Raw genomic sequence first — 25,799 nt, 5'->3', positions numbered from 1 at the left:
AAGTCAAAATAAACGCTTCAAAATAAAGCCAGAGACTGCCCTCCGTTAGCGCTGAGTGAGTGAGTGTGAGATGTGTGTGTAAGTCTAAATGTAAGTGTGTGGGCTAAAATTAAAAAGGAGGTTTAGATGCGATTACAGGCATTCCCATTTCCACAGATGGCCAGTACAAAAGGTTCTGGAATGATTTCATCAGAACTCTTAAAAATAAGAACACGACATTCCCACCCACAAATTGAAAACAAACAAACGTAGGAAATAAATCAAATGTCCCTGTTAGAGCTTTATTTCTCTCTTAATCAATTCTGTGGTTAGCTGGACCACAAAAGACCACACTGATCGTACACACACATGATCGCTGTGTCCCCACTGGGGGGGGGGGGGGGGTATGTGCGTGCGTATCATGGTGACTAAAAGAACAGCCCAAAAGCCTCATGCTGGCTTCAAAAGCATCACTTCTCCAAAATCTGGTGCCTCTTTTAATACAAAGGCTCTGAGATTTACCATTTAATACACTTTAGAGGGATACCTTGCGTTTACAACTGCTAAACCTGTCATGAAAATAGCAATGAAAAGCACAGCTTAGTACCACAATAGGCTTTCATCTAAGTCTCTTTGAAAATGTTTAGTGGAATGAGTGGGGTTTTCCCTGCAATACTGTAATTAATATCAAGGCATTAGGTGACAGGATTATTTTATTTTTTTGGTGACAACAGGACTTAGTGGATAAAGCATTAAGATAAGGACAAATTAGGGACATGACATGATCGCTTTTTTAGGATCAATCTTCCTTTGTTGTTGTCGGGTGTCATTTCAAATTACACATAGCTTATATCGTCCTGCATTAGATTAAAAACTGGGTGCTAAATGTGTCTAATGAATAATGAGATATCAAGGACATGACACCGGCCTTGTTGGTGAGGTGTGGAAAGCCTCGACTCAAAGCCGTGAGTTTTAAAGGACAGGTCCGTGGGAGGTTCACAGGGGCCAGCTGGAGGGCCGTGGCCTGGTGCTGAAACCATAATCTCTTGAAAGGCCCAGCACCTAAAACACTGGTAATGATAAATATTGAATTAAGCATCCTATCCACCTATACTGGTGCTGACAGTTTCCAGATCACTACTGGCTACAGTCTGTGGTAGGTAGCCATAGTGACCATTGTCACCCTCGGGGGGTTCCGGGCCGGCCGGAACCCTCAGAAAATATGAATCCATCCATAGTCTCCATGGTGACAGAACACTTTATTTGTCAAAAATAAATAATAAAATCATGCCCACATCCTCTGTGCATCTGGAGATTTGGGGGTGGGTGTACAGGGTAGGAAGATTGGGGGGGTTGTAAATGTCAGGGGCTCCGCTGACAAGAGCTTTTTGCCTGCCCAGACACTTCATCCACAGTTCCCAAACTCAGAGGTTATGTCCCAAATGACATCCTATTCCCTAAAAGTGCATGGGCCCTGGTCAAAAGTAGTGCACTAGTCAGGGAATAGGGTGCAATTTTGGACAGAACAGTGAGAACAAAAGCAGGCTTCTTCTTCACTGCTGAACTTTTACCCTGGGAGTGTGTGTATGCTCCCACTCCGAAAAACACCCACAAACAGTTAAGATGCCTCCGCCCTCCACCCCCTGCCTCTGTGATTTGCATTCATTGACAAAGAGCAGTCTTAAATGTTCTGAATGTTAATACCAGCGGACCTAATTAAATAATTTATATAATAACAACGACCAGCAGCAGCAGGGGCTGGAAACACAAATCCTTTCCAGACACTATGTGAGGAGAGGAGGAGCAGGAAGACCAGAGCCCAGGGGTGGATACAGTATGGCACACAGGCATTCTTCACTAATTCCCCCACCAACCCAACTGGCACTGGCGCAGTGCATGACGGGACACACATGTACTTCGCTGTCAGGAAAATCACTAGATCCATACATTGTTTTGGCTTAACGCATAATCCTTTCCATTGATAAAATGATGTTGAGTGGGTCTGGCTAGAAGCCCACAAATACAAGGATAGGCACACATGCTTTTCCCCCTTTCTGGTTTTCCTTTAATTTGCAAATCTTGTAATCTAAGCCTCGAGCTGACTGAACCAACTTCTAAACCAGCGCTGCTCTCTCGGCCAAGACTCCAATCTGTTTTCCATTTAAGTGTCAAGCCGGCATCCTTTTTGCTGGTTGACAAAAGCTGTTATTTTAAAATGATTATATGCTAAAAATTGAGTGAGGACCTTAGTAAGTTTACGAATGTCCTGAATGGAAAAACTGTTCTGTGGCCATAGGGTAGTCCTCTCTTCTTTTAATGTAGTGTTATTTACCAAACACCTCTGTCGGTCGGGAGTCAGGACGGCCCCAGCCTGGCTGTGCCATTCAGCCAGAGTTCTTTTAAGCATCAAGCATGTTTTCAGCATTACTGCTGAGCGTCAGTCACCAGGCCAAGCAGCCAAACCCTCCCCGTCTGTAGCTCTCTCTCCGTGTCAGCCAGGACACAGCCAGAGCAGGGGTAGAGGCAGTACAGAGGTAGACGAGGCAGTAGAGAATCGGTGGCAGAGGCAGTAGAGGAGGAGGCAGCTTTACTTTGAAAACTTGGGGAAGGTGGTCTCCATCAAAGCCCAGCCGAAGACAGACTTCCTTATTTCATTTCCCAGGAAGGAAATATCGAGTTAAATGTTTCTATGTTCTGGAAGAGGAGCAGGGACAAGGGGAGGGAAAAGGGAGGTCATGGCAACGTATGGAGCGAACAGACGCCTGGGGTTCTCTCTCTTCACCAGGGGGGCTTTGATGGCTCTTATTACGTAGGACAAATTATAGGCTTTCAAATGTACTTAAGATTTGTACCTTGTAACGTCTGAACGTCACGCAGTACAACTAAGGGCCATAGCCTGTCTTTCCCTTCCCACACATTTTAATAAAGATCGACTCTGGTGACAGAGAAAGGACATTCCATTACCACATGGAAGTTTCACATCTTCTCCTCTCATCTCCTCCTCCTGCTCCTCTGACCTCTACACCCATCTCCTCCTCCTCCTGCTCCTCTAACCTCTACTCCCATCTCATCTCCTCCTCCTCCTCCTCTAACCTCCTCCTCCTCCTGCTCCTCTAACCTTTACTCCCATCTCCTCCTCCTCCTCCTCTAACCTCTAAACCCATCTCCTCCTCCTCCTCCTCTAACCTCTACACCCATCTCCTCCTCCTCCTCCTCTAACCTCTACACCCATCTCCTCCTCCTCCTCCTCTAACCTCTACACCCATCTCCTCCTCCTCCTCCTCCTCTAACCTCTACTCCCATCTCCTCCTCCTCCTCTAACCTCTACTCCCATCTCCTCCTCCTCCTCTAACCTCTACTCCCATCTCCTCCTCCAACCTCTACTCCCATCTCCTCCTCCTCCTCTAACCTCTACTCCCATCTCACTCCTCTACTCCCATCTCCTCCTCCTCTCTCCTCCTCTACCCCATCTCCTCTAACCTCTACTCCCATCCCATCTCCTCCTCCTCTAACCTCCTCCCATCTCCTCCTCCTCCTCTACCTCTACTCCCATCTCCTCCTCCAACCTCTCTCCCATCTCCTCCTCCTCCTCTAACCTCTACCCCATCTCCTCCTCCTCCTCCTCTAACCTCCTCCTCCTCTAACCTCTACCCCATCTCCTCCTCTAACCTCTACTCCCATCCTCCTCCTCTAACCTCTACACCCATCTCCTCCTCCTCCCTCCTCTCCTCCTCCTCCTCTAACCTCTACTCCCATCTCCTCCTCCTCCTCTAACCTCCTCCTCCTCCTCCTCTAACCTCTACTCCCATCTCCTCCTCCTCCTCCCATCTCCTCCTCCAACCTCTACTCCCATCTCCTCCAACCTCTACTCCCATCTCCTCCTCCTCCTCTAACCTCTACTCCCATCTCCGCGCTCCTTTGATGCCTCGCCATGCAGCCAGATTGGCTTATCCAAGTCTGGTAAATTAGCAAGGAAAGTCAACCTAAAATCACCCAAAATGACTTACTAATGCGCTGCCTTGTGTCAGTTCTTGCAGACCTGATTATTTCTAGTAAAAGATCAAAACAACTATTTGACTTGTTGCTCCCTTGTTAACCAGGCATGTGACGTGACTGGAAGGAAGGAAGGATGGGGAAAGGGAACTCATGTTAAGGCGTTGTATGAAATGACAGTGTGATCTATATATAGTGCACTACTAAATAGGGTGTCATTGCAGACGTGGTCCGAGTATGCAAGTGACGTTGACATGTTGTGCAATCTGGTGCCACTGTTGGTCTGTCTGAGTGACCAATCAGTGAGATGGAGGCCAGAGAAATAGAATGACTAGACCAGAAATGAGTCCATCATCATACATATACTAACTTCTGAGACGCTCGGAAACTGGGGGCGCCCAATAAAATAAAACTATGCTTGGTCGCCAACTGACGCACATCACTCCTACTAGTGGTCATGGTTACCAGCAGCCATGGTTAGCACATGTGGAAACTGGATTACAAGTGTGTGTGGCGTAGTTCAACTTTGACCCAACCAGAGAAAGGCTTTAAAGCTAATGGACTGTAACTCTAATGATGTCATCAGGAAAAATCAACTCTTTCAACATGGGAAAGACTTGGGCTTGTACATAGAATCACATTATCGGATCTCTAGGGGCTTGTACTGTAAAAAGCACAGTTTGTGGATTCAGTCAGATATCACCCTCCTAAGCATATCTCCCAGCGATGTCATGAGAAATGTGTACTGTACTCACCCCGAGGACCCGGTACTCTTGCACACCCCCAGGAGAGGCCTTTTGTCCGCAAAACTATCAATCATCAGCGGACCTAGAAGAAGAAGAAGAAGAGAGAGAAAGAGAGAGAGAGAGAGAAGAGGGGAGAAGAGAGAAGGGGAGAGAGAGGAAAGAGAGAGAGAGAGAGAGAGAGAGAGAGAGAGAGAGAGAGAGAGAGAGAGAGAGAGAGAGAGAGAGAGAGAGAGAGAGAGAGAGAGAGAGAGAGAGAGAGAGAGAGAGAGAGAGAGAGAGAGAGAGAGAGAGAGAGAGAGAGAGAGAGAGAGAGAGAGAGAGAGAGAGAGAGAGAGAGAGAGAGAGAGAGAGAGAGAGAGAGAGAGAGAGAGAGAGAGAGAGAGAGAGAGAGAGAGAGAGAGAGAGAGAGAGAGAGAGAGAGAGAGAGAGAGAGAGAGAGAGAGAGAGAGAGAGAGAGAGAGAGAGAAGATGATGAGGGACTGACAGAGAGCAGTGATCATTCATCATTAGGGGGCCTTATGCATGTGAGACAGGCATGTTGTGTAGTGTGCCCAGTCCAGCCGGCCAGAGCCACCCACTCCACTTAACGAGCACTACTGTAGCAGGATGTGTGTTGATTACATTACTACAGCAGCTCTGTAATCAAATGATACCCCGTAAAAAATTCTGAAGAGATGGACTCCCGAGTGGCGCAGTGGTCTAAGGCCACTAGAGATCCTGGTTTGAGTCCAGGCTATGTCACAGCCGGCTGCGAAAAGGGAGAGACATGGGATGGTGCACAAATGGCCCAGCGTTGTCCGGGTTAGGGGAGGGTTTGGCCGGCAGGGATGTCCTTGTCCCATCACACTCTAGCGACTCCTGTGGCGGGCCAGGCGCATGCATGCTAACGCGGTTGCCAGGTGTGTGGTGTTTCCTCCGACACATTGGTGCTGCTGGCTTCCGGGTGCAGTGGGCATTGTGTCAAGAAGTGGGCATTGTGTCAAGAAGCAGTGCGGCTTGGCTGGGTTGTGTGTCTGAGGACGCATGGCTTTCGACCTTCATCTCTCCCGAGTCCGTACGGTAGTTGCAGAGAGACAATTGGACACCACGAAATTTGGGATAAAAAATATATAAATAAAAAGTACACAAAATTCTGAAGAGGAAAAGGAGACAATATATAAAATAGAACATTACAGAAGTTGGACAGTCTCATTCCTGGCAATTTGGAGAGGACTCATCCCTGCTGACCACAGAATAATGCCCAGGTTAACATGAAGAGTTATGGGGATCAAATAGATTAACAAACCAGCATGCAAGACATTAAGAAGAAAGGAGAGGAGGGAGACGGAGGAACAGAAACAGCACTCTGCGCAACGTGCTGAACTCAAACTATCTTTCCTCTCCGTATAGAGGGGAGGATAGAGCGAGATAGATTGACAGAGAACCCCTTCAAAGCTGAGTAGGGTTATTTTGTCTGCCTCTGTTTAATTCTTTGGGTTTGGGGCGAAATTACAGTATGGTAAAAGCCCAGTGGGCATATTTAGTTTCTTTCCCATAGGGCTCTGATCAAAGTAGTGCACTATGTAGGGAATAGGGTGCCATTTTCCCCTAATTGTCCCATTCCTAAAGATGGCGAGGGAGGGATGTGGTGTGTGTGTGTGCGTGCGTGCGTAGTGGGGGTCCAGATTGAAGAAGCTGTTAGGCCTGTGGAGGGGAGTCATTTAGCCCTGACAGTAATCACTGTGAGTTCCTGTGGTGTGACCGTGCCGTGTGGGAGAGCCAATGTGCCGTCCTCAAACCCCTAACACTCCCAAACACAGCCTTTCTTCTGCACTCATATTTCTGTCATCAAACATCACAACGGGTCACCATATTGAGCTGTAGGCAAATATGATTTCCCCCAAAAGACCAAAGGGTTTCATTTGAACAATGCATTTAGGAAAATAAACAGTTTCTGTAAATACAGTCAGGGGGAAATGATCTACGATTCCTTCATGACTAGTGTTGACTATGCTTTGATTATGAGTAGACTGTAATTTCAGAGATATAATATAGCTCCATTTCAAACTCGACATTTGTATGTTTGACTGTTGAGTGTGGGTTTATCTCATTTATAGAGGAAGGCAAGTCTATACTGAAGCAAACATGTTTGCTGTTATAAATGATATAATTTCCAGAGCCATTTCAGTAATTAGTCCCTTTACATGGAGCCTGGGCCTCTGGGTCATCTGAGTTCAGGTCCAACGCAATACTATTACTACATCCATTCTACTGTTCAAGAGACCAACCGAAGGCTCATACTGTACATATTAGGATGACTTGTCATCAATGCTCAGCTATTGTACTGTGAATCCCTTTGGTAGGCGTATATATGGCCTATACCAGGAGACGGAAGAAAAGAGCATAGGTTACAAACTCTGGGATGCTGGACAGATAAACGGATCGCTCTCTTCGGAAAAACACCACTTCCTCCTCTATTCCAGGAAGGGGCCTTTTGACTTATTTGAACCGACACCTATTTTCAGGACTTTCCAAACCCGCCCACCCAGGATCCCGACTGAAACAATTGGTCTTTTAACAGCTGCCACAGAGCAACAGTGTTTGCGCCGGCTGCGTCTAACAGATTGCAATCAGTGTCTCTCGCTCTCTCCCCCCGCTACTCTGGTAATACAATTCATTTTTATTTTAGCAGTCAGAGAATCGTTCCCCTCATGTGTTGGGTATCTGCTGCTTCTTATTACGGTTGGTGGCTTTCATCCCTGTCCAGGGCCCTTTCAATGCTGTCATTGTGCATTGTTGAAATCTGCCAAAGGACCGGAACACAGAGCGAGAACAAAAAGCTGATTTTCTCACCAGAACGCCACATGCTAGCGTTTTGGGCTTTTCACTTAATTTCTGAATTATACCTGCAGTGACAGCAAATTCAAACTTCATGCCTAGAGAATAACTAATTGGCAGAACGAGGGAAATCCAATTGTATATGGGTTTAAGAGGATGTGAATGCTTACAGTCTTATATTAGATACAACGGTGTGTCTGTGAGGGTGGTCCATAGGAAACCTAGAGGTGATATGTCCCCTCTGCTTTCCATTGAAGTCTCTGATTGAACATGATTAGATCAGAACCGTGGACATGTTTTTCCCTGGCCTGCTTCTCTTCCATACCTAACCTTTAGGAATGCTATTACCCCTGTAATACAATGGGGCCAACGAGTCACTTGAGAGAGGGAGAGATATAAATGGTGGGGGGGGGGGGCTCACCAGAGCTCTGTCACTTCATTCTGAGCCAGTGGGGGCCAGGCCAACAGTATGATTGAGGCCAGGACTGCCTTTAATATTAGGATAGGAACAGGAGGAGAGGGGACGCAGGCATGGGGCTTCTGACTATTAACAAACAGGTAGTCTTTAATTAACCCATGACATATCACAGCAAACACACACACGCCACATCCTCAAACGACAAATTGTGCCACACTTAACTTAGTTTCAAGAGCGGTCCTTGAGCACTGGCGAGAACTGATTTGAGCTATAAGTGATTACATTTTTTCGGGGGGAGGAGAGGCCGTGTTGAAAACCCACATCAGAGGAATAACAAGACCAATGTGCTTCAAAAACGCATATATTTAACTGCAGAGCGTTTTTTCTTCCACTTTGCAGATTGGGGTGGATACATATTGACTGAAGTGGACAGAGAGGAGGTTCATGTGGCATGACAAGCTGAAAACAGCCAAGCTTTTCTACTGATTTCTAGAACGAAAGCATCTTGAGGACCTGAGTCCCTGGGAACAATCGCTTACAATGTGCATCACACTCAGATGGTCTGATGTGAACACGTAGGACGACAGAAATACAAGACTGGGAAACGGTAGAAGTAAAAGGTGAACAATGGTAGAGGGAGGAAGGTTGATAGATACTCACTGATGTGGGGCGCTGGCAGGATGTGGGCAGCTCTCACAGGTCCGTGGCGCACAGAGAAAAGCTCCTGGGCCTCCCCACCCAGCTACAACAGAGAGGGGGGAAAAAAGAGAGTAGAGAAAGTTCAACAACAATGTAAGAACAAGTAAATGTAACAAGTCAAAAGTAGTGTCACCAGTGAAAAGTCAAACGCTTTGAGACTATTTGACACAGTGGCTGGCCAGCTTTCTCTCGCCGTCCTTCTGACATAAATGCATACAATGAACGCTCAGTCTAAGACCACTCTCATTTACTCTGATTTCTTATAAATAAAGGAAAGGAAATGGAACAAATGTATTTAAAAGAGGACATTGTTGTTTTACGGTTTTTGCGGTGTAGTTGCGTCAAAAACACTTGGCCAAGCAAACACCAGCTGAACAGAGGGAATAGAGCTCGGCAGGGGGACAAGCTCACCTATACAATGCTAGGGTAGACATTTCATATAAAACCGTTAACATTTTGCCATAGTCAACAGGGCTGGAGTTGTTCTTTCTGATGATAATAAACTCCATGCATTGGGTGAGGTGACCACTAGTTCTTTACGAGGCTGCGCCGATAATCAATACGGCCATACTTCTGATTAAGCCTCAGCGTAATGATAAGAATTATCAACGCTACACAACCACAAACTTAAAGCTCCGGTTTGGATGGAGGTTAAAGGGCTAAGAAGTCGGCAGCAGGGCAAAGTCAAAAGACAATGTGGGGGCCCCTAGCTGGAACAAAGAGAGATTTGTTCACACTGGGAAAAAAATATAAAAAATATATTCCAACTGCGTGGAAAGGGGCTTGTCAAGGAGGAAGGGGGCCCTAGAGGGAGATTGGGGGGGTGGCCTAGAGGGAGAGGAAGGGGAGCACTAAAGGGAGTGGAGGAGGGGCTGGTGGTTGAAGTGCCAACCAAAACGTAGTGAAAGCTACCAACAAAGGTCCCCAAAGCATTCCGATGCAAACGAGCAGCCTACTCTTTCTTTCTGTGACTGAGCCAACGGGACAGAGCGGGCTGCAGTGTCGCCTGGCTGGCAAGACCAGCAGTCTGATAACCAGACAGCTCAGCTAATTGGTTTCAAAAGCGCTATGACTGATGCCAAAAATTCTTTTAAAATGCTTTGAACAGAACTGAAATCAAACATAGCCTACATACAGTATCTGAAGTAAAGAATAACAGGTTAGCAGCTGGATAGTGTTCAGGAAATAGTGTTCCCACATTGACATGTTGAACATGGCTGCCACACCGGTTGTTCACCCAGCATGTACTGTGTAGGCCTATATCCCCTGTCATTCTGAGAAGCTGCAGTATCTATAGCTATAGAGGTTATTGTAGGTTGCTTCCCGTCTTTACTGTTGTATCAGATGCAATGAGAACTGTTCATGGAATTAAAGTGGTAGCTGTGCCCCTGTTCGAGGCTCCAGAGATGCTAGGTCATCCCCTGCATTAGGCCCCAGAGAGAGGCTTGGATAGTCAGGTCAGAACCCGTAGGTGGTCCGTGTTGGCTGTGCCCCTGTTCGAGGCTCCAGAGATGCTAGGTCATACCCTGCATTAGGCCCCAGAGAGAGGCTTGGATAGTCAGGTCAGAACCCGTAGGTGGTCCATGGTGGCTGTGCCCCTGTTCGAGGCTCCAGAGATGCTAGGTCATCCCCTGCATTAGGCCCCAGAGAGAGGCTTGGATAGTCAGGTCAGAACCCGTAGGTGGTCCGTGGTGGCTGTGCCCCTGTTCGAGGCTCCAGAGATGCTAGGTCATACCCTGCATTAGGCCCCAGAGAGAGGCTTGGATAGTCAGGTCAGAACCCGTAGGTGGTCCATGGTGGCTGTGCCCCTGTTCGAGGCTCCAGAGATGATAGGTCATCCCCTGCATTAGGCCCCAGAGAGAGGCTTGGATAGTCAAGTCAGAACCCGTAGGTGGTCCGTGGTGGCTGTGCCCCTGTTCGAGGCTCCAGAGATGCTAGGTCATCCCCTGCATTAGGCCCCAGAGAGAGGCTTGGATAGTCAGGTCAGAACCCGTAGGTGGTCCGTGGTGGCTGTGCCCCTGTTCGAGGCTCCAGAGATGATAGGTCATCCCCTGCATTAGGCCCCAGAGAGAGGCTTGGATAGTCAGGTCAGAACCCGTAGGTGGTCCGTGGTGGCTGTGCCCCTGTTCGAGGCTCCAGAGATGATAGGTCATCCCCTGCATTAGGCCCCAGAGAGAGGCTTGGATAGTCAGGTCAGAACCCGTAGGTGGTCCGTGGTGGCTGTGCCCCTGTTCGAGGCTCCAGAGATGATAGGTCATCCCCTGCATTAGGCCCCAGCGAGAGGCTTGGATAGTCAGGTCAGAACCCGTAGGTGGTCCGTGGTGGCTCTGACGCCTGTAATGGTGCATTGTTTTAAGCTCTAAGCTCCACTTTTGTGATGTTTTTTGTGTTAAATTACAGTGAAACGTGCATTATCACATTACTGTCACCATAATCCACGTGTCTTAAGTAGATAAGCACATCCGAGGATGAATGCTCTTTTGCGCAATTAGTAGCCTCTTTTCAAAGTGGTGGATCAGGCCATTGTTTTTATTAAAAGTGCAGCTCGGTCCAGTGGCATTAAACTAGAGCATCATAAACCACTAGCAGGTTAAAGGAGCAGAGAGAGGGAATAAGTGGGACTATGGTGGGAGGATGGAGGATGGGTGGGATTCCTACGGCAAATGGAGTTGGAGAATAATGGAATTTGCTGGATTGTGTGTGGTGGGTGGGGGTTAGGATAATGACAATATGGTGGGTATTGTGCATTACCCCACAGCTAGCTACAGAGCTCATCCTTGCTTTACATGGCTCTGTGTGACAAGACAGCCAGCCAGGCATCAACAACATCAGTCTCTGCTTTCTGCCATTACATTAGCCGCCTGTCTACAAAGCAGCAATATGCCCAATTGCTTCTTTCTGTGTCTTTAAAAAAAATATATATCATAATATTAATTCAATTCAATTCTGGGTCTGGGTGGGATGTTATTTGTGGAAACTAGTGTTGTACACCATGTTTTAATCTCTGCATTACCCCTCAGTTGTAGACAGACAGACATGCATTCAGACAGGCAAGGGCATATTGATGGTGGATGAATATGATCAATTAATCATTTTCAACAAAATGAAATGCTTTTGGGGATCCTAAAACAACAGCTGATTTCAATTTTACCTTCCACCATGAGAGAGACATAACACTTGGTACTAAGGCCACAAGCGGAGGCGGTTTTCACTGTTGAGCTTCCAAGCAGGCGGTGGACCAGCGGAGAACTTCTCTCCCTCTTGGAAGCACATAAAGACAGGCTGATATTGTCCCTATCTGGGACTGTATTTTAATAACAGCGCCCACACAGACACCTCTCTTCAAAGATGGTCATTTCCCCCAAAACCTCTTCAGGCCAACTTGCCCATGGTAGTACGGGCCTCATCTGTCTGGGACAGGGCAGGCGACACCAATCCAGTCAAAGATCCCTCGCTGTCTGAGGGGACAGTAATGCACACACACACACGGACGGTTGATATGCACATACACACTCTGTCGGGCGTCTGATGAGGAGTGTGTGTCTCTCCATGCAGTAAGTGCCATTAGAGGGTGTAGGCTTAGCGACTGTCAAAAACAAACTTCACAGCTACTCAGGGTTCGAGACAAGAGGTGCTATCATAACTTAATATGAACCCAGTGAAAAAACACGTCTCGGAAACATGCCAAAACCACAGAAAAACTACAAGAGGGGTAAGAGTGTGATATAAAGAGGAGCAACACCGCAACAGTAGAGTGTATCGCCCAGTTGGGGACAATTCCAATTCTACTCCTTGGTTGACTGGTATTGAAATGGAACTATACTGTACCCAACTCGAGATGGTACTAGAATACTCTATATGTAGTGCAGCAGCACATCTGTAGCTAGCTGGCTATGGCTTCTCTCCTCGTTTATTCTGGATGGTATTATGTAGGCTGGCTATGGCTTCTCTCCTAGTTTATTCTGGATGGTATTATGTAGGCTGGCTATGGCCCTTCTCTCCTCGTTTATTCTGGATGGTATTATGTAGGCTGGCTATGGCTCCTCTCCTCATTTATTCTGGATGGTATTATGTAGGCTGGCTATGGCCCTTCTCCTTTCCTCATTTATTCTGGATGGTATTATGTAGGCTGGCTATGGCCCTTCTCCTTTCCTCATTTATTCTGGATGGTATTATCCTCATTTATTCTGGATGGTATTATGTAGGCTGACTATGGCCCTTCTCCTTTCCTCATTTATTCTGGATGGTATTATGTAGGCTGGCTATGGCCCTTCTCCTTTCCTCATTTATTCTGGATGGTATTATGTAGGCTGACTATGGCCCTTCTCCTTTCCTCATTTATTCTGGATGGTATTATGTAGGCTGGCTATGGCCCTTCTCTTTCCTCATTTATTCTGGATGGTATTATGTAGGCTGGTTATGGCCCTTCTCCTTTCCTCATTTATTCTGGATGGTATTATGTAGGCTGGCTATGGCTCCTCTCCTCATTTATTCTGGATGGTATTATGTAGGCTGGCTATGGCTCCTTCTCTCATTTATTCTGGATGGTATTATGTAGGCTGGCTATGGCTCCTCTCCTCATTTATTCTGGATGGTATTATGTAGGCTGGCTATGGCTCCTCATTTATTCTCTCCTCATTTATTCTGGATGGTATTATGTAGGCTGGCTATGGCCCTTCTCTCCTCATTTATTCTGGATGGTATTATGTAGGCTGGTTATGGCTCCTCTCCTCATTTATTCTGGATGGTATTATGTAGGCTGGTTATGGCTCCTCTCCTCATTTATTCTGGATGGTATTATGTAGGCTGGCTTTATTCTGGATGGTATTATGGGCTGGCTATGGCCCTTCTCTCCTCATTTATTCTGGATGGTATTATGTAGGCTGGCTATGGCTCCTCTCCTCATTTATTCTGGATGGTATTATGTAGGCTGGCTATGGCTGGTTATCTCCTCATTTATTCTGGATGGTATTATGTAGGCTGGCTATGGCTCCTCTCCTCATTTATTCTGGATGGTATTATGTAGGCTGGCTATGGCTCCTCTCCTCATTTATTCTGGATGGTATTATGTAGGCTGGCTATGGCTCTCTCTCCTCATTTATTCTGGATGGTATTATGTAGGCTGGCTATGGCTCCTCTCCTCATTTATTCTGGATGGTATTATGTAGGCTGGCTATGGCTCCTCTCATTTATTCTGGATTTATTATGGAGGCTGGTATTATTTATTCTGGATGGTAGGCTGGCTATGGCTCCTCTCCTCATTTATTCTGGATGGTATTATGTAGGCTGGCTATGGCTCCTCTCCTCATTTATTCTGGATGGTATTATGTAGGCTGGCTATGGCTCCTCTCCTCATTTATTCTGGATGGTATTATGTATTTATTCTGGATGGTATTATGTAGGCTGGCTATGGCTCTCCTCATTTATTCTGGATGGTATTATGTAGGCTGGCTATGGCTTCTCTTTCCTCATTTATTCTGGATGGTATTATGTAGGCTGGCTATGGCTTCTCTCCTCATTTATTCTGGATGGTATTATGTAGGCTGGTCTATGGCTTCTCTCCTCATTTATTCTGGATGGTATTATGTAGGCTGGCTATGGCTTCTCTCCTCATTTATTCTGGATGGTATTATGTAGGCTGGGCTCTATTTATTCTGGATGGTATTATGTAGGCTGGCTATGGCTTCTCTTTCATTTATTCTGGATGGTATTATGTAGGCTGGCTATGGCTTCTCTCCTCATTTATTCTGGATGGTATTATGTAGGCTGGCTATGGCTTCTCTCCTCATTTATTCTGGATGGTATTATGTAGGCTGGCTATGGCTCCTCTCCTCATTTATTCTGGATGGTATTATGTAGGCTGGCTATGGCTTCTCTCCTCATTTATTCTGGATTTATTCTGGATGGTATTATTTATTCTGGATGGTATTATGGGCTGGCTATGGCTCTCTCCTCATTTATTCTGGATGGTATTATGTAGGCTGGCTATGGCTCCTCTCCTCATTTATTCTGGATGGTATTATGTAGGCTGGCTATTTATTCTGGATGGTATTATGTAGGCTGGCTATGGCTCTTCTCTCCTCATTTATTCTGGATGGTATTATGTAGGCTGGCTATGGCTTCTCTCCCTCATTTATTCTGGATGGTATTATGTAGGCTGGCTATGGCTTCTCTCCTCATTTATTCTGGATGGTATTATGTAGGCTGGCTATGGCCCTTCTCTCTCCTCATTTATTCTGGATGGTATTATGTAGGCTGGCTATGGCCCTTCTCCTTTCCTCATTTATTCTGGATGGTATTATGTAGGCTGGCTATGGCCCTTCTCTCCTCATTTATTCTGGATGGTATTATGTAGGCTGGCTATGGCCCTTCTCTCCCTCATTTATTCTGGATGGTATTATGTAGGCTGGCTATGGCTTCCTCTCCTCATTTATTCTGGATGGTATTATGTAGGCTGGCTATGGCCCTTCCTCATTTATTCTGGATGGTATCTCCTCATTTATTCTGGATGGTATTATGTAGGCTGGCTATGGCCCTTCTCTCTCCTCATTTATTCTGGATGGTATTATGTAGGCTGGCTATGGCCCTTCTCTCCTCATTTATTCTGGATGGTATTATGTAGGCTGGCTATGGCTCCTCTCCTCATTTATTCTGGATGGTATTATGTAGGCTGGCTATGGCCCTTCTCCTTTCCTCATTTATTCTGGATGGTATTATGTAGGCTGGATGGTATGGCCCTTCTCCTTTCCTCATTTATTCTGGATGGTATTATGTAGGCTGGCTATGGCCCTTCTCTTTCCTCATTTATTCTGGATGGTATTATGTAGGCTGGCTATGGCTCCTCTCCTCATTTATTCTGGATGGTATTATGTAGGCTGGCTATGGCTTCTCCTCCTTTATTCTGGATGGTATTATGTAGGCTGGATGGTATTTATTCTGGATGGTATTATGGGCTGGCTATGGCTCCTCTCCTCATTTATTCTGGATGGTATTATGTAGGCTGGCTATGGCTCCTCTCCCTCATTTATTCTGGATGGTATTATGTAGGCTGGCTATGGCTCTTCTCTCCTCATTTATTCTGGATGGTATTATGTAGGCTGGCTATGGCCCTTCTCCTTTCCTCATTTATTCTGGATGGTATTATGTAGGCTGGCTATGGCCCTTCTCATTTATTCTGGATTCCTCATTTATTCTGGATGGTATTATGTAGGCTGGCTATGGCTCCTCTCTCATTTATTCTGGATGGTATTATGTAGGCTGGCTATGGCATTTATTCTGGATGGTATTATGTAGGCTGGCTATGGCTCTTCTCTCCTCATTTATTCTGGATGGTATTATGTAGGCTGGCTATGGCCCTTCTCCTCATTTATTCTGGATGGTATTATGTAGGCTGGCTATGGCCCTCTCTCATTTATTCTGGATGGTATTATGTAGGCTGGCTATGGCTCCTCTCCTCATTTATTCTGGATGGTATTATGTAGGCTGGCTATGGCTCTCTCCTCATTTATTCTGGATGGTATTATGGCTATGGCTATTATGGGCTGGCTATGGCTCCTCTCCTCATTTATTCTGGATGGTATTATGTAGGCTGGCTATGGCTCCTCTCCTCCTCATTTATTCTGGATGGTATTATGTAGGCTGGCTATGGCTCTTCTCTCCTCATTTATTCTGGATGGTATTATGTAGGCTGGCTATGGCTCCTCTCATTTATTCTGGATGGTATTATGTAGGCTGGCTATGGCCCTTCTCCTCCTCATTTATTCTGGATGGTATTATGTAGGCTCATTTATTCTGGATGGTATTATGTAGGCTGGCTATGGCTTCTCTCCTCATTTATTCTGGATGGTATTATGTAGGCTGGCTATGGCCCTTCTCCTCCTCATTTATTCTGGATGGTATTATGTAGGCTGGGCTATTTATTCTGGCTGGCCTCTCCTCATTTATTCTGGATGGTATTATGTAGGCTGGCTATGGCTTCTCCTCTCCTCATTTATTCTGGATGGTATTATGTAGGCTGGCTATGGCTTCTCTCCTCATTTATTCTGGATGGTATTATGTAGGCTGGCTATGGCTCCTCTCCTCATTTATTCTGGATGGTATTATGTAGGCTGGCTATGGCCTTCTCTCCTCATTTATTCTGGATGGTATTATGTAGGCTGGCTATGGCCCTCCTCTCCTCATTTATTCTGGATGGTATTATGTAGGCTGGCTATGGCATTTATTCTGGATGGTATTATGTCTCTCTTTCCTCATTTATTCTGGATGGTATTATGTAGGCTGGCTATGGCCCTTCTCTCCCTCATTTATTCTGGATGGTATTATGTAGGCTGGCTATGGCTCCTTCTCCTCATTTATTCTGGATGGTATTATGTAGGCTGGCTATGGCTGGCCTCTCCTCATTTATTCTGGATGGTATTATGTAGGCTGGCTATGGCTCCTCATTTATTCTGGATGGTATTATGTAGGCTGGCTATGGCTCCTCTGGCTATGGCTTCTCTCCTCATTTATTCTGGATGGTATTATGTAGGCTGGTTATGGCTCCTCTCCTCATTTATTCTGGATGGTATTATGTAGGCTGGCTATGGCTCCTCTCTCCTTTATTCATTTATTCTGGATGGTATTATGTAGGCTGGCTATGGCCCTTCTCCTCATTTATTCTGGATTTATTCTGGATGGTATTTATTCTGGATGGTATTATGGGCTGGCTATGGCCTTCTCTCCTCATTTATTCTGGATGGTATTATGTAGGCTGGCTATGGCTCTTCTCTCCTCATTTATTCTGGATGGTATTATGTAGGCTGGCTATGGCCCTTCTCCTCCTCCTCATTTATTCTGGATGGTATTATGTAGGCTGGCTATGGCCCTTCTCCTTTCCTCATTTATTCTGGATGGTATTATGTAGGCTGGCTATGGCTCTCTCTCTGGATGGTATTATGTAGGCTCATTTATTCTGGATGGTATTATGTAGGCTGGCTCTCCCCTTCTCCTCATTTATTCTGGATGGTATTATGTAGGCTGGCTATGGCTCTTCTCTCCTCATTTATTCTGGATGGTATTATGTAGGCTGGCTATGGCCCTTCTCTCCTCATTTATTCTGGATGGTATTATGTAGGCTGGCTATGGCCCTTCTCTCCTCATTTATTCTGGATGGTATTATGTAGGCTGGCTATGGCTCCTCTCCTCATTTATTCTGGATGGTATTATGTAGGCTGGCTATGGCTCCTCTCCTCATTTATTCTGGATGGTATTATGTAGGCTGGCTATGGCTCCTCTCCTCATTTATTCTGGATGGTATTATGTAGGCTGGCTATGGCTCCTCTCCTTTATTCATTTATTCTGGATGGTATTATGTAGGCTGGTTATGGCTCCTCTCCTCATTTATTCTGGATGGTATTATGTAGGCTGGCTATGGCTATTTATTCTGGGTATTATGTAGGCTGGCTATGGCTCCTCTCCTCATTTATTCTGGATGGTATTATGTAGGCTGGCTATGGCCCTCTCCTTTCCTCATTTATTCTGGATGGTATTATGTAGGCTGGCTATGGCCCTTCTCCTTTCCTCATTTATTCTGGATGGTATTATGTAGGCTGGCTATGGCCCTTCTCTCCTCATTTATTCTGGATGGTATTATGTAGGCTGGCTATGGCTTCTCTCCTCATTTATTCTGGATGGTATTATGTAGGCTGGCTATGGCTTCTCTCCTCATTTATTCTGGATGGTATTATGTAGGCTGGCTATGGCTTCTCTCATTTATTCTGGATGGTATTATGTAGGCTGGTATGGCCTATGGCTCCTCTCCTCATTTATTCTGGATGGTATTATGTAGGCTGGCTATGGCTCCTCTCCTCATTTATTCTGGATGGTATTATGTAGGCTGGCTATGGCTCCTCTCCTCATTTATTCTGGATGGTATTATGTAGGCTGGCTATGGCTTCTCCTCTCCTCATTTATTCTGGATGGTATTATGTAGGCTGGCTATGGCTGGATGGTATTATGTAGGCTGGCTATGGCTCCTCTCCTCATTTATTCTGGATGGTATTATGTAGGCTGGCTATGGCTTCTCTCCTCATTTATTCTGGATGGTATTATGTAGGCTGGCTATGGCTTCTCTCCTCATTTATTCTGGATGGTATTATGTAGGCTGGTTATTATTTATTCTGGATGGTATTATGGCTAGGCTGGCTATGGCCCTTCTCCTTTCCTCATTTATTCTGGATGGTATTATGTAGGCTGGCTTCTCCTCTCCTCATTTATTCTGGCTATGGCCCTTCTCCTTTCCTCATTTATTCTGGATGGTATTATGTAGGCTGGCTATGGCTCCTCTCCCTCATTTATTCTGGATGGTATTATGTAGGCTGGCTATGGCCCTTCTCCTTTCCTCATTTATTCTGGATGGTATTATGTAGGCTGGCTATGGCCCTTCTCCTTTCCTCATTTATTCTGGATGGTATTATGTAGGCTGGCTATGGCCCTTCTCCTTTCCTCATTTATTCTGGATGGTATTATGTAGGCTGGCTATGGCCCTTCTCTCCTCATTTATTCTGGATGGTATTATGTAGGCTGGCTATGGCCTGGCTTCTCCTCTCCTCATTTATTCTGGATGGTATTATGTAGGCTGGTTATGGCTCCTCTCTTTATTCTGGATGGTATTATGTAGGCTGGCTATGGCTCTCATTTATTCTGGATGGTATTATGTAGGCTGGCTATGGCTCCTCTCATTTATTCTGGATGGTATTATGTAGGCTGGCTATGGCTCCTCTCCTCATTTATTCTGGATGGTATTATGTAGGCTGGCTATGGCTCCTCTCCTCATTTATTCTGGATGGTATTATGTAGGCTGGCTATGGCCCTTCTCCTTTCCTCATTTATTCTGGATGGTATTATGTAGGCTGGTTATGGCTCCTCTCCTCATTTATTCTGGATGGTATTATGTAGGCTGGCTATGGCCCTTCTCCTTTCCTCATTTATTCTGGATGGTATTATGTAGGCTGGCTATGGCCCTTCTCTCCTCATTTATTCTGGATGGTATTATGTAGGCTGGCTATGGCCCTTATTTATTCTGGATGGTATTATGTAGGCTGGCTATGGCCCTTCTCTCCTCATTTATTCTGGATGGTATTATGTAGGCTGGCTAGGCTGGATGGTATTATGGCTGGTTATGGCCTCTCCTCATTTATTCTGGATGGTATTATGTAGGCTGGCTATGGCTCCTCTCTCATTTATTCTGGATGGTATTATGTAGGCTGGCTATGGCTTCTCTCATTTATTCTGGATGGTATTATGTAGGCTGGCTATGGCTCCTCTCCTCATTTATTCTGGATGGTATTATGTAGGCTGGCTATGGCTCCTCTCCTCATTTATTCTGGATGGTATTATGTAGGCTGGCTATGGCCCTTCTCCTTTCCTCATTTATTCTGGATGGTATTATGTAGGCTGGCTATGGCTCCTCTCCTCATTTATTCTGGATGGTATTATGTAGGCTGGCTATGGCCCTTCTCCTTTCCTCATTTATTCTGGATGGTATTATGTAGGCTGGCTATGGCTTCTCTCTCATTTATTCTCATTTATTCTGGATGGTATTATGTAGGCTGGCTATGGCCCTTCTCCTTTCCTCATTTATTCTGGATGGTATTATGTAGGCTGGATGGTATTATGTAGGCTATGGCCCTTCTCCTTTCCTCATTTATTCTGGATGGTATTATGTAGGCTGGCTATGGCTTCTCTCCTCATTTATTCTGGATGGTATTATGTAGGCTGGCTATGGCTTCTCTCCTCATTTATTCTGGATGGTATTATGTAGGCTGGCTATGGCTCTCATTTATTCTGGATGGTATTATGTAGGCTGGCTATGGCTTCTCTCCTCATTTATTCTGGATGGTATTATGTAGGCTGGCTATGGCCCTCTCCTTATTCTCATTTATTCTGGATGGTATTATGTAGGCTGGCTATGGCTTCTCTCTCCTCATTTATTCTGGATGGTATTATGTAGGCTGGCTATGGCCCTTCTCCTCTCCTCATTTATTCTGGATGGTATTATGTAGGCTGGCTATGGCCCTTCTCCTCTCATTTATTCTGGATGGTATTATGTAGGCTGGCTCCTCCTCATTTATTCTGGATGGTATTATGTAGGCTGACTATGGCCCTTCTCTCATTTATTCTGGATGGTATTATGTAGGCTGGCTATGGCTCCTCTCCTCATTTATTCTGGATGGTATTATGTAGGCTGGCTATGGCCCTTCTCCTTTCCTCATTTATTCTGGATGGTATTATGTAGGCTGGCTATGGCCCTTCTCCTTTCCTCATTTATTCTGGATGGTATTATGTAGGCTGGCTATGGCTTCTCTCCTCATTTATTCTGGATGGTATTATGTAGGCTGGTCTATGGCTTCTCTCCTCATTTATTCTGGATGGTATTATGTAGGCTGGTCTATGGCTCCTCTCCTCATTTATTCTGGATGGTATTATGTAGGCTGGCTATGGCTCTCTCCTCATTTATTCTGGATGGTATTATGTAGGCTGGCTATGGCTCCTCTCCTCATTTATTCTGGATGGTATTATGTAGGCTGGCTATGGCCCTTCTCCTCTCCTCATTTATTCTGGATGGTATTATGTAGGCTGGCTATGGCCCTTCTCCTCTCCTCATTTATTCTGGATGGTATTATGTAGGCTGGCTATGGCTCCTCTCCTCATTTATTCTGGATGGTATTATGTAGGCTGGCTATGGCTCCTCTCCTCATTTATTCTGGATGGTATTATGTAGGCTGGCTATGGCTTCTCTCATTTATTCTGGATGGTATTATGTAGGCTGGCTATGGCTCCTCTCCTCATTTATTCTGGATGGTATTATGTAGGCTGGCTATGGCTCCTCTCCTCATTTATTCTGGATGGTATTATGTAGGCTGGCTATTTATTTATTCTGGATGGTATTATGTAGGCTGGCTATGGCTCTCCTCCTCATTTATTCTGGATGGTATTATGTAGGCTGGCTATGGCTCCTCTCCTCATTTATTCTGGATGGTATTATGTAGGCTGGCTATGGCTCTTCTCTCCTCATTTATTCTGGATGGTATTATGTAGGCTGGCTATGGCCCTTCTCCTCTCCTCATTTATTCTGGATGGTATTATGTAGGCTGGCTATGGCTCCTCTCCTCATTTATTCTGGATGGTATTATGTAGGCTGGCTATGGCCCTTCTCCTTTCCTCATTTATTCTGGATGGTATTATGTAGGCTGGCTATGGCCCTTCTCCTGGATGGTATTATGTAGGCTGGCTATGGCTCCTCATTTATTCTGGATGGTATTATGTAGGCTGGCTATGGCTCCTCTCCTCATTTATTCTGGATGGTATTATGTAGGCTGGTTATGGCTCCTCTCCTCATTTATTCTGGATGGTATTATGTAGGCTGGCTATGGCTCCTCTCCTCCTCATTTATTCTGGATGGTATTATGTAGGCTGGCTATGGCTCCTCTCCTCATTTATTCTGGATGGTATTATGTAGGCTGGCTATGGCTTCTCTCCTCATTTATTCTGGATGGTATTATGTAGGCTGGCTATGGCTTCTCTCCTCATTTATTCTGGATGGTATTATGTAGGCTGGCTATGGCTTCTCTCTCCTCATTTATTCTGGATGGTATTATGTAGGCTGGCTATGGCTCCTTCCTCATTTATTCTGGATGGTATTATGTAGGCTGGCTATGGCCCTCCTCCTGGATGGTATTATGTAGGCTGGCTATTTATTCTGGATGGTATTATGTAGGCTGGCTATGGCCCTTCTCATTTATTCTGGATGGTATTATGTAGGCCTCATTTATTCTGGATGGTATTATGTAGGCTGGCTATGGCCCTGGATGGTATTATGTAGGCTGGCTATGGCCTTCTCCTCATTTATTCTGGATGGTATTATGTAGGCTGGCTATGGCCCTTCTCTCCTCATTTATTCTGGATGGTATTATGTAGGCTGGCTATGGCTCCTTATGTAGGCTGGCTATGGCTCCTTTCCTCATTTATTCTGGATGGTATTATGTAGGCTGGCTATGGCTCCTTCCTCATTTATTCTGGATGGTATTATGTAGGCCTCATTTATTCTGGATGGTATTATGTAGGCTGGCTATGGCTCCTCTCCTCATTTATTCTGGATGGTATTATGTAGGCTGGCTATGGCTTATTTATTCTGGATGGTATTATGTAGGCTGGCTATGGCTCCTCTCTCTGGATGGTATTATGTAGGCTCCTCTCCTCATTTATTCTGGATGGTATTATGTAGGCTGGCTATGGCCCTTCTCCTTTCCTCATTTATTCTGGATGGTATTATGTAGGCTGGTTATGGCTCCTCTCCTCATTTATTCTGGATGGTATTATGTAGGCTGGCTATGGCCCTTCTCCTTTCCTCATTTATTCTGGATGGTATTATGTAGGCTGACTATGGCCCTTCTCCTTTCCTCATTTATTCTGGATGGTATTATGTAGGCTGGCTATGGCCCTTCTTCTCTCCTCATTTATTCTGGATGGTATTATGTAGGCTGGCTATGGCCCTTCTCCTTTCCTCATTTATTCTGGATGGTATTATGTAGGCTGGTTATGGCTCCTCTCCTCATTTATTCTGGATGGTATTATGTAGGCTGGCTATGGCCCTTCTCCTTTCCTCATTTATTCTGGATGGTATTATGTAGGCTGACTATGGCCCTTCTCCTTTCCTCATTTATTCTGGATGGTATTATGTAGGCTGGCTATGGCTCCTCTCCTCATTTATTCTGGATGGTATTATGTAGGCTGGCTATGGCCCTTCTCCTTTCCTCATTTATTCTGGATGGTATTATGTAGGCTGGCTATGGCCCTTCTCCTTTCCTCATTTATTCTGGATGGTATTATGTAGGCTGACTATGGCCCTTCTCCTTTCCTCATTTATTCTGGATGGTATTATGTAGGCTGGCTATGGCCCTTCTCCTCATTTATTCTGGATGGTATTATGTAGGCTGGCTATGGCCTCATTTATTCTGGATGGTATTATGTAGGCTGACTATGGCCCTTCTCCTTTCCTCATTTATTCTGGATGGTATTATGTAGGCTGGCTATGGCTTCTCTCCTCATTTATTCTGGATGGTATTATGTAGGCTGGTCTATGGCTCCTCTCTCCTCATTTATTCTGGATGGTATTATGTAGGCTGGCTATGGCCCTTCTCTCCTCATTTATTCTGGATGGTATTATGTAGGCTGGTTATGGCTCCTCTCATTTATTCTGGATGGTATTATGTAGGCTGGTTATGGCCCTTCTCCTTTCCTCATTTATTCTGGATGGTATTATGTAGGCTGACTATGGCTCCTCTCCTCATTTATTCTGGATGGTATTATGTAGGCTGGCTATGGCCCTTCTCCTTTCCTCATTTATTCTGGTTATGGCCCTTCTCCTTTCCTCATTTATTCTGGATGGTATTATGTAGGCTGGCTATGGCCCTTCTCTTTCCTCATTTATTCTGGATGGTATTATGTAGGCTGGATAGTGCTCTGTAGCTAGCTGGCTATGGCCCTTCTCTCCTCATTTATTCTGGATGGTATTATGTAGGCTGGCTATGGCTTCTCTCCTCATTTATTCTGGATGGTATTATGTAGGCTGGTTATGGCTCCTCTCCTCATTTATTCTGGATGGTATTATGTAGGCTGGCTATGGCTCCTCTCATTTATTCTGGATGGTATTATGTAGGCTGGTTATGGCTCCTCTCCTCATTTATTCTGGATGGTATTATGTAGGCTGGCTATGGCTCCTCTCATTTATTCTGGATGGTATTATGTAGGCTGGCTATGGCTCCTCTCCTCATTTATTCTGGATGGTATTATGTAGGCTGGCTATGGCTCCTCTCCTCATTTATTCTGGATGGTATTATGTAGGCTGGCTATGGCTCCTCTCCTCATTTATTCTGGATGGTATTATGTAGGCTGGCTATGGCTCCTCTCCTCATTTATTCTGGATGGTATTATGTAGGCTGGCTATGGCCCTTCTCCTTTCCTCATTTATTCTGGATGGTATTATGTAGGCTGGTTATGGCTCCTCTCCTCATTTATTCTGGATGGTATTATGTAGGCTGGCTATGGCCCTTCTCCTTTCCTCATTTATTCTGGATGGTATTATGTAGGCTGACTATGGCCCTTCTCCTCCTCATTTATTCTGGATGGTATTATGTAGGCTGGCTATGGCCCTTCTTCTCTCCTCATTTATTCTGGATGGTATTATGTAGGCTGGCTATGGCCCTTCTCTTTCCTCATTTATTCTGGATGGTATTATGTAGGCTGGTTATGGCTCCTCTCCTCATTTATTCTGGATGGTATTATGTAGGCTGGCTATGGCCCTTCTCCTATTCCTCATTTATTCTGGATGGTATTATGCATAGGCTGGCTATGGCTGGCTATGGCTCTTCTCCTTTCCTCATTTATTCTGGATGGTATTATGTAGGCTGACTGGCTATGGCCTATGGCTTCTCTCCTCATTTATTCTGGATGGTATTATGTAGGCTGGCTATGGCCCTTCTCCTTTCCTCATTTATTCTGGATGGTATTATGTAGGCTGGCTATGGCCCTTCTCCTTCCTCATTTATTCTGGATGGTATTATGTAGGCTGGCTATGGCTCCTCTCCTCATTTATTCTGGATGGTATTATGTAGGCTGGCTATGGCTTCTCTCCTCATTTATTCTGGATGGTATTATGTAGGCTGGCTATGGCCCTTCTCTCCTCATTTATTCTGGATGGTATTATGTAGGCTGGTTATGGCCCTTCTTTATTCTGGATGGTATTATGTAGGCTGGCTATGGCCTCATTTATTCTGGATGGTATTATGTAGGCTGGCTATGGCTTCTCTCCTCATTTATTCTGGATGGTATTATGTAGGCTGGCTATGGCTTCTCTCCTCATTTATTCTGGATGGTATTATGTAGGCTGGTTATGGCTCCTCTCCTCATTTATTCTGGATGGTATTATGTAGGCTGGCTATGGCCCTTCTCCTCCTCATTTATTCTGGATGGTATTATGTAGGCTGGCATGGCTTATTTATTCTGGATGGTATTATGTAGGCTGGCTATGGCTTCTCTCCTCATTTATTCTGGATGGTATTATGTAGGCTGGCTATGGCTCCTCTCCTCATTTATTCTGGATGGTATTA

At 45.3% G+C, this 25,799-nt stretch overlaps 1 protein-coding gene across 6 annotated transcripts in view; it reads right to left on the bottom strand.

The window, feature by feature from the left end:
- The window catches only part of LOC123992809 (BCAS3 microtubule associated cell migration factor-like), a 384,557-nt gene that overhangs the window by 345,031 nt on the left and 13,727 nt on the right, over positions 1-25,799 (bottom strand). For all 6 annotated transcript variants that reach the window (XM_046294341.1, XM_046294336.1, XM_046294339.1 and 3 more), the window contains exons 6-7: positions 8,614-8,695; positions 4,728-4,800 (exon numbers count right to left, since the gene is read on the bottom strand). In XM_046294341.1, the coding sequence (XP_046150297.1) occupies positions 4,728-4,800; positions 8,614-8,695 (155 nt within the window). The remainder of the gene's footprint in view (positions 1-4,727; positions 4,801-8,613; positions 8,696-25,799) is intronic.

The sequence above is a fragment of the Oncorhynchus gorbuscha genome, linkage group LG13, assembly GCF_021184085.1.
Source record: "Oncorhynchus gorbuscha isolate QuinsamMale2020 ecotype Even-year linkage group LG13, OgorEven_v1.0, whole genome shotgun sequence".
Lineage (NCBI taxonomy): Eukaryota > Metazoa > Chordata > Actinopteri > Salmoniformes > Salmonidae > Oncorhynchus > Oncorhynchus gorbuscha.
Note: the sequence above shows the minus strand (reverse complement) of the source record. Positions and strands in the feature narration are given on the sequence as shown.